Source organism: Scomber japonicus, chromosome 6 (assembly GCF_027409825.1).
Source record: "Scomber japonicus isolate fScoJap1 chromosome 6, fScoJap1.pri, whole genome shotgun sequence".
Lineage (NCBI taxonomy): Eukaryota > Metazoa > Chordata > Actinopteri > Scombriformes > Scombridae > Scomber > Scomber japonicus.
This window is the reverse complement of record NC_070583.1, coordinates 28313363-28321459: the sequence shown is the minus strand read 5'-3', so window position 1 is coordinate 28321459 and position 8097 is coordinate 28313363. Positions and strand designations below refer to the sequence as shown.

Below are 8097 nucleotides of genomic sequence, written 5' to 3'. Positions count from 1 at the left end.
CATTCTAGCTCTGTGGAAAGGTTCAATATGAAGTGGGAAAAGAAAGGGCAAGATGTTATAATTTCAATTCAATTGTTGTCTTGTCACTGTGAAAAAAAGGTCACATTGAGATGGAAACGAATTAGCAACTTTTTCATCACTTTGTTTTCAGTATTTCAGCAGTGACAGTCAAACTTATAATGACAACTGCAATGTTAATGTTTTGAAGGATCATATTTAAGTCAGGTATTAGTTAGTTTAAATAACTTTAGTCATTTTTGTAGGATTTCTTTTACCTACATAGGATAATAGGAACCCCTTAACTTAAAATTCATTCCCAAAGTGATGAATGTGGTGCACATTCCTAAAGGTCTGGCTTTTGTAGATAGAGTTCAGTACAGAGAAGATTTGCTTTAGAGGTTTCAGAGAGAACGGCAGAGACAGAGAGCACTCATGACACGGATACTAAACACTAAAGCACAGTCAAGGAGTCACTTGCTTTTACTTACACAGATACCACTGCACTCACTCACTGCAGAGCTTACTTCTTCTTCCCGCCTAATGACATATTTTCAGTTTTTTTCTTCTGTGCCTCATTGAACAAAAGACACACCTTTATGTTAGCAAGTGGTTTGATGGGTGTGTATGCGTGTGTGTGTGTGTGTGTGTGTGTGTGTGTGTGTGTGACCCCACCCATGTGAAATTGCATGACCGATCATTCATAGGGTTTGGTAGCTCCAGGTGAAAAGCTTAGATGACAATTAGCTTGGATCTGTTGACTAAATACCTCCTTTTCATTGCAGGCATCCTGTTGCTGCTATTGCTTTAACCCTTTACCCTCTGATTAAGCACCTTAAATGCCAGAGTTGAAGTCTACTCCGAATTAAATTAAATTTGGTGTGTCCACCCACGCAAAAATGCTTGTTTGCAACCATAAAGGAGTGTTACTTTTGGCTTTTGTCACTTTTTTCCCTCACTTTTTTCCTATTTATGCTTATTATTCCTATTTATAACTATCTGCCAGTAATTGCAGGCTTAAACCTGTCTGTATTTTAGCCTTGTTCACTGTATCCTATAGTGTCACAATAAAAAAGCAATATTGTGAATTTCAGTTTAAGTTAAGTTTAAGTTATTTAAGTTACTGTTAACATTATATTGCCAAATTGCAATACCCCCCCCCCCCCCGCCCCCCATAATTTATAGGAGTTAGATGGTAAATCAGAGAAATGTGTTTGTAGAGGTTAGCTCTGTTTATGTGCATTTGTAACTGTTTATGTGAGCAACCTGACCAAAGTTATAGACACTGACATAATCTGTTTGTAATAGTGATACAACTTCCTCTCTCTGTTTTCTATAGTATCATAGAGAATATATAGATAGATAGATAGATAGATAGATAGATAGATAGATAGATAGATAGATAGATAGATAGATAGATAGATAGATGAAAATAATAGGTTCTACCTCTGTCATGGCATCGTCTATCTGTTTCAGCTCCTCATAGTGGTCACGAGAGTCTCTCAAAGGCTGAACCATGATCTCTTCAATCTGAGGGAAAAGCTGTCGGAAAACACCACAGTGTTTAAAGGACATTAACTTGAAATCAAAGTGTTCATAAAGGCACACATCGGTTGACAGATGGTCCTACCTTCATGACAGTTTCAAACATTGGGATGAGGACAAACTTGATAAATCCAATCTGAGCAGTGGGTTTGGTGACTTTATCTCTGTCCATGAAGGGGGCCACAGGGAGACCCTCAGACTTCTCCCTATCACTCTGGGAGCCATAGAAGGGGAAATATTATTTGATGCAGTGAGTTTCACTTATTGTTGCTTACAATGTAAAGAATCGATAAACTTGAGTTGACTTCATGGAGGAAGATCATGGATAAAGTGAATGTTTAGGATGAGGTCACCTGCATGAAGTACTCCTCCAATAGACAGTCCACCCATGGCTCGGCTACCTCAGTGGGCCTGACTTCATTGGAAATATCACAGCACTTGATCAAAACCATCTTCAGCTGAAAACACAAACACACGCATGTGAAAAAAAAACCACCACCACACACACACACACACACACACACACACACACACACACACACACACAAACAGAACAGAATATAAAGGAGTCTATTCATTTCCACATTTTCCACTGTATTTCTGTGACCGCTTTCTCAATTACGCTAATACAATCCCTGTGGCTTCTGCTCATTGTAACAAACTCAAAAAGGGTAAAGGCCTTCTTCTGCTGTGGTCAAATATATAGCACAGTACATTAAACAGCTGGTGTCAGCTGGAGATGTAACGTGATCTTGTCAGGCACAAAGTATACATACACATGTCACATGCTCTTCATTAGTGAAGTCAAAGTTGTCCACTTTTTGCTTAAAGGAGTCCAGAATCTCGCCATGTCTGGCCATGTCAGTGGCAAGAATGAGGGTGATAATTGCCTGGACACATAAAAGAAAAATCAAAGTCTAAAGGTTTGCATGAAAACTGGTTTACGTTTTAAGTTAAATAACCTTTAGATAAGTGTGACAAGAAAGTCAAATTACTAATTGAATGTAATATGTTTGTCATAAATCTGAATTAATTATGCCTTTCCTGCTCACTAGCGAGACTTTTACATGCATTTTTCACCTGTCGAATCTGTTTGAATGCCTCAGGATCCACATTTGCAAAGATATTGCACTCAGGAAGAGAGAGGATCTGGAAGGCCACAGCACAGTGATGGTTCTCCAGTGGAGAGATGTCGTTGTATCGCACTGCCAGCTCTGTGCGAGCATTGATTTGGTAACTGATAGATGGATGACATGGATGAAACAGATGGACTTAAGATGAATGGAAATATTCTCACGGTTTCCTTGATAAGAAAGGTCCTCACCAGCCAAAAACACCAACATGATCATCTAAATCGGTGTGTTTTCATACCTGAACTCTCTCCATGCTGAACTAGTTTCACAGTTCATTGACAACAGTGTTATGTAAAAGATGTCAAAACATACTGGGGTCAACGGGCATCTGTGCTCTATCTTTCAACACCCCTACAGACAGAATAGAGATTCTTACGTGTTGTTGTAGCCGGGGTGGTCCAGGTCATGACACACTGCAGCTGTCATTAAAATGCCCATATCGGTGAGAGTCAGCTTCTCCTAGATAACAGTATTAATCAAAGGTGTTACATTACAAAATGGAAAAATGTAATTTTGTAAAAGTGTATATTGAATGGTAGGTGATTCACTTGATATCCTTGATATGCATGAACACTCCTGCCCACAAACATGCACCTCACCTGTAGGTTGCAGAGGTGAATCATGCCATACATCATCTGACTCACGCAGAAGCAGTGACGGAAGTTGTGGAAAGGGTTGTTTCGGTAGTTCTCCTGAATGGCCAACTAGAGGACAGAAAAAAGATGTATTAACTGTGAAGTACAAATTAGAAAACAAATATGTGTGATGCTTCTGCTCTCTTTGACTTTACCAGCCAACGTTTTAGTGTGATGGGGTTCATGTTGAATTCTTTCACCAGTCCCAAGTCATGGTACATATACTCCAGACAGCTCAGCATCTGCAGCCACAAAGGAAGAGAAAGCACATTCAGTTTGAATATGCAATAAGACCCAATAATGCCAAACTAGACATCAAAATCACAGAAATATACATGTTTGAAGTCCATACAGACAGATCAGATAAATGTCAGTTGGATGAATTGGAATAGAAATAGCTGAAGTCAACAAACCTCATTGTGTTCCCAGTGCCAAACATCAAATGTTGGCTTCTTCAGTGCCTCAATTGTCTCCTGAGACAGTGTGTACTGTCAAGCCAAATAGATAAAGTCACCTTTAGATATTAAGAAAAGAGCTGAAATAGTCAAAAAAGGAGACAGACATACCTTTGGATAATTGGGGACATCTCTTCGAGGAGTGACCTTCTTCCCATCATCTGAGAAGTTGTATTTGCAGGGGCAGTTTACTCTTAAGTCAAAAGGAAAGAAGACATTGTGAACTTTGAATTGATATTGATATGGGTTTCTATTGAAATCAGTAGTAATAGTATATTAGCCTAATGTCGAACTTGATCTTCATTTCACCTGCCACCGCCTCGTGAAGTCATCTCATCTCGTAACTTCCTTAGATCATTTTTACACTTCTCAATCTCCACCACCTTTAGGCCTTCCACTGAAACAACAAGGAATATCACCATTTGGATTACATTTGACGTAGGTGAAGTTATGTTAGAAACCCTTATTCTTAATTTGGGAATGTACCTGCACTTGAATTATTTCCTGTTTATTGATATCTTAGGTTCATTGCATTTAAATCTTTTTTCCCCACATGATCCCTTTAGACAGATGACATAAAGTGTCCCTCTTACGTTCCACTCTCTTCTCCAACATGGCTAGCCTGTTGGTGACCTCAGTCTTCAGCTCATTGATGCGAAAGGCCCTGTGATAGGAAACAAATGATAAAAGACACATATTTCATATGGCTCATTGGGTCTAAATGACAAAACCAAACTGGAACATAAATGACAGTAGGTGAAAGAACTTGCTGTTGTCTGATTTAACTTGCCTCCATGGGTTGCAGCATGTATTATGACTGGACTGGTGTGTTTGAAAGGCACCAGTGTCAGGTATGAGTGCAAGGTATGTGTGAGGGTGGGGAAGGGCAGGCTTCATCCATAGCATAACATAAACAACTGAGGTGTTACCTGCTGAACTGCTCAGCCACCTGGGACAACACGTTCTGAAACATGTCCTCCTTCTCTGCAGACATAAATACATACCTGGTAAATCATTGTGAACAGCAATCACGCTGTCATGTTTGGTATTTTCAAAGCTAATCATTACTTTCACAGTATATGTGTTGTTGATACATGAATGTATGTATGCTTGTCAGTTAGTTAAAGCTGTTGTAGACACTTTACCTCCAAGTTGACCAGTAGACAGGGGGACAACTTTGTACAGAGAGCTGTGAGGAAACCAGATGTGCAATTATTATTCCTAATTCTCACCAAAGTAGTTTGCTTATATTACTTTTTTTTGCAAAGAATTACAGTTTAACAGTTGAATTCTACTGAGTTTATAAACCATTACATATTTACAGAGATTTAACAAAACAATCTCAAGATTATTTCGTAACTATTCTGTAGATATGATTGAAAGCACCAGATGTTATTGTTTTGTCAGTGTTTCCAAGGTCCAAGAATGAACTTTCATTCTTATCTTATAAAGACTGTTTGTCAAAAGAGCCTCTGAAATGAAGCATAGATTTAACAAAACTAAAAAAGATGACATGAGTGAAGATTAAAATAGTAATACAATATCACAATGATGCTGGGTTACTTTGGAGAGTTGGTGGGCATGGTGGGATCTATGGAGACCAAGGCACCTTCTGGATCCATCATCATGATGGCAGTGTTCCTGTAGTAAGATGATGATAAGAAGACACAAAAGTTGAATTCAGTCCCCTTGACATATTATATTTTAAATTCCTAGTCTTTATTGAGGTTTTTCATAATGGTTAGATTGTGTTTAATATAATTAGTTGCTTTTATGTTGATGATTGTACAGCACCTTGGTCAACGGCTGTTGTTTTAAAAGCGCTTCATAAATACATTTGATTTGATTTGATTTGATTTGATTAGTAATAACACCCTAACTGGGATAACATTTGGCATAGACACAATTATATTATTTTATTCTCATATTAGTAGCTAAGAGACAGGAGATACTTTGGTTTGCAGAGTGAAGGCAAAGGAAGGAGGAAAAAAAGGCAGATAAGGACTACATGTTGCTTTTATCATTTATCGTCTGCTTTGATGTGCATGTCTAATGCAAAGTGTCTGACTCATAAGTACATTCAAATATTCCCTTACTGTGTGGATCTCCTCCAAAAGCTTTTCTGTCTTGATCTATCATGGATTAACGTGCCAGGAAATAATATTACTTTGTTTTTTGGCAATCATACCCAGAGACAAGAGATAGGGAGCAATGGGAACGGACTGTCCACATGAATGAAATAAATGAGCAAACAAACAAACAAGTGAGCAAATAATGATGAATATCTGAAGATAAAAGCTAAAAGCAAGTGAAACAGACCTGGGAATGTTGGATGAGGAACACAGAAGCTCCTTGATGTCGCAGGGACTGCAGTACCGACTGAACACCACCTGTGAGAGACACACAGTTCTTTTATTGGTTCATCAGGTACAATTCAGTTGGTTCCCCTTTTTTGCATTAATGCAGACACAAACAATTGAGTCTGTAGCAGTGATATTTAATAAAATCAAATTCACACATCTAGGAGAAAGCTTGTTCTGTGGTCTGTTCCTCAAATGGGACACAACAGAATCAGTGTATAAGGTTTTAAAAGGCACACCTGGACACAAACAGCTGCTGTGGTTTTGATATAAGGCCTCAGTGTTCTGACAGGAAAGGAAGATGATCAAATTTCATGTATCTTTTAAGCGAAAATGTCACACAGGAATGTTAAGGAAGGTTCGGTCTGTTGAATATATGATTGAATGAGGTCGAGTCAGCAGAGAGAACAATGTGAAAGAAGTGGACAGCTGGAGTTTGAGAGAAGATAGCAACATTATCCACGGCTGTCATGCAAAAACAAATCACTCTAGATTACGAGACTCACTACAGCATATGCACACAGATAGAAAAGGGGTGTATGCATATACCCTGTGCAAGAACTGCAACCTTACATCTTGAAGCCAGCAGGTGTAGCAGACAAACATTCAGCCTCAGGCTTGGAGCTCTTGAACAGACATGTGTCATTGCCAGCTCTCTACTTGAAGCACTCTACATCACCAGATCAGCAAGTGTTTCGTTTATCTGTACCTCAGTATGTTTGGAACGCTGAAACATGAAACTCGAACAAGAAACCATTTGTCATGACTGTTTAAATGATCCCTCTGCTGCTGCTATGTTGTCGGTATGATCTAGAAAGCGGTGTTATACTATATGTTGTACTTTTTCTGTTTAACTTAATTGAGGCTTCTGGAAACTTAAATGTGAAGACAAAAAGACATCTTAATCCATATATTTCACCTACATTATATACCACAGTGCTGTAAGGCAGCAGAAATAAATGCTGGTGTGTAAGTTGACACCAGGTGTTTGGTTCTGTCAGAAACACCTGTAAAGCAAACTGCTCTGCATCACAGGCTAATTTTAGCACTTTGTCAGGTGATGTTGGTCCTCTGGGAGTACCAACAAGTGTCAAAAAGGTCAAAAAGGTAAATTAACATTGAATTATTTAATTGCCATCGTTTAAGTTATTAAAAAAATAATATTTGATGCTGTGAAATTCTGAATTTCTGAATGTTGTTTCAAAATGAAAGAAAATCATTAGAATGTACTGAATTGTGATGTTTTATTTATGTTTGCATTTCTTTTTACATTAATGTCAATTGTTTTACAGCTTGATAGCAACAGTTTGATAGGTAATCCATATGCAAACACAGTTGTGATTAAAAGAGGGGAAATCATCTATTTTCATCAGGTGTGTTTCTTATATATTTATTGTATGCATGTATATCTAATTTTACAACACATTTTACAGGCTATTTCTATGTCTTTGTAATCACATAATTGAAGTTTGTACATGACTGCATATCTGCAACAGTTTTACTGCCAAGAAATTTGATTCTGTAAAACTTTTTTTTGTCAAAACCAGCTGATCTAACACAGCAGAGACGACATTACTAAAATGTGTAATGTCACACTGCATTTCTAATGGAAAAGGGGAATAAACTGTATTTTAGCAAATCAAAACAATGAAATAAATAATTCATTCATTCATTTCCACTATAATTGTACCCACCTTTTGTACCTTCCCATCCACATCCAAATAAATGGTTTTTGGGGCATAGGAGGAGGAGCTGGAGCCCATGTTGACCTCCCTCTCCTCTCTTCCACACCCGTAGTGATTCTGGTTTGGATCCCTGATAAAAAAGACTTGAAGAGCCGACACCCAGGGTGTATTTCTGAGGATCCATAACGTAAAAAATGAGTGGAGGATAACGTTTTCCTCAATACATTACACTAATTCCTGATTTTTTAAAAAACAAACAAACAAACAAAAAAAAACTTGAAAACTTG

The 8097-nt window shown here is 38.0% G+C and overlaps 1 protein-coding gene across 1 annotated transcript; it reads right to left on the bottom strand.

The window, feature by feature from the left end:
* Positions 1–520: 520 nt before the first annotated feature.
* On the bottom strand, positions 521–7888 carry pde9ac (phosphodiesterase 9ac). Its single transcript, XM_053321280.1, has 18 exons — positions 7820–7888; positions 6085–6155; positions 5329–5406; positions 4911–4954; positions 4695–4749; positions 4359–4429; positions 4075–4162; positions 3877–3958; positions 3724–3798; positions 3466–3552; positions 3275–3379; positions 3052–3134; positions 2623–2779; positions 2319–2432; positions 1896–2000; positions 1628–1756; positions 1444–1539; positions 521–571 (listed from the first exon to the last, which is right to left on the bottom strand). The coding sequence occupies exons 1-18, from the start codon at positions 7886–7888 to the stop codon at positions 521–523; spliced, it is 1560 nt and encodes a 519-aa protein (XP_053177255.1).
* Positions 7889–8097: the final 209 nt, after the last annotated feature.

Coding starts and splice junctions, on each gene's coding strand:
- pde9ac (XM_053321280.1), bottom strand. CDS start 7,888: ATGGGCTCCAGCTCCTCCTCCTATGCCCCAAAAACCATTTATTTGGAT. Junction 6,156..7,819: donor TGGATGGGAAGGTACAAAAG/GTGGGTACAATT, acceptor TGTCTCTCACAG/GTGGTGTTCAGTCGGTACTG. Junction 3,553..3,723: donor GGCACTGGGAACACAATGAG/GTTTGTTGACTT, acceptor TTGTGGCTGCAG/ATGCTGAGCTGTCTGGAGTA.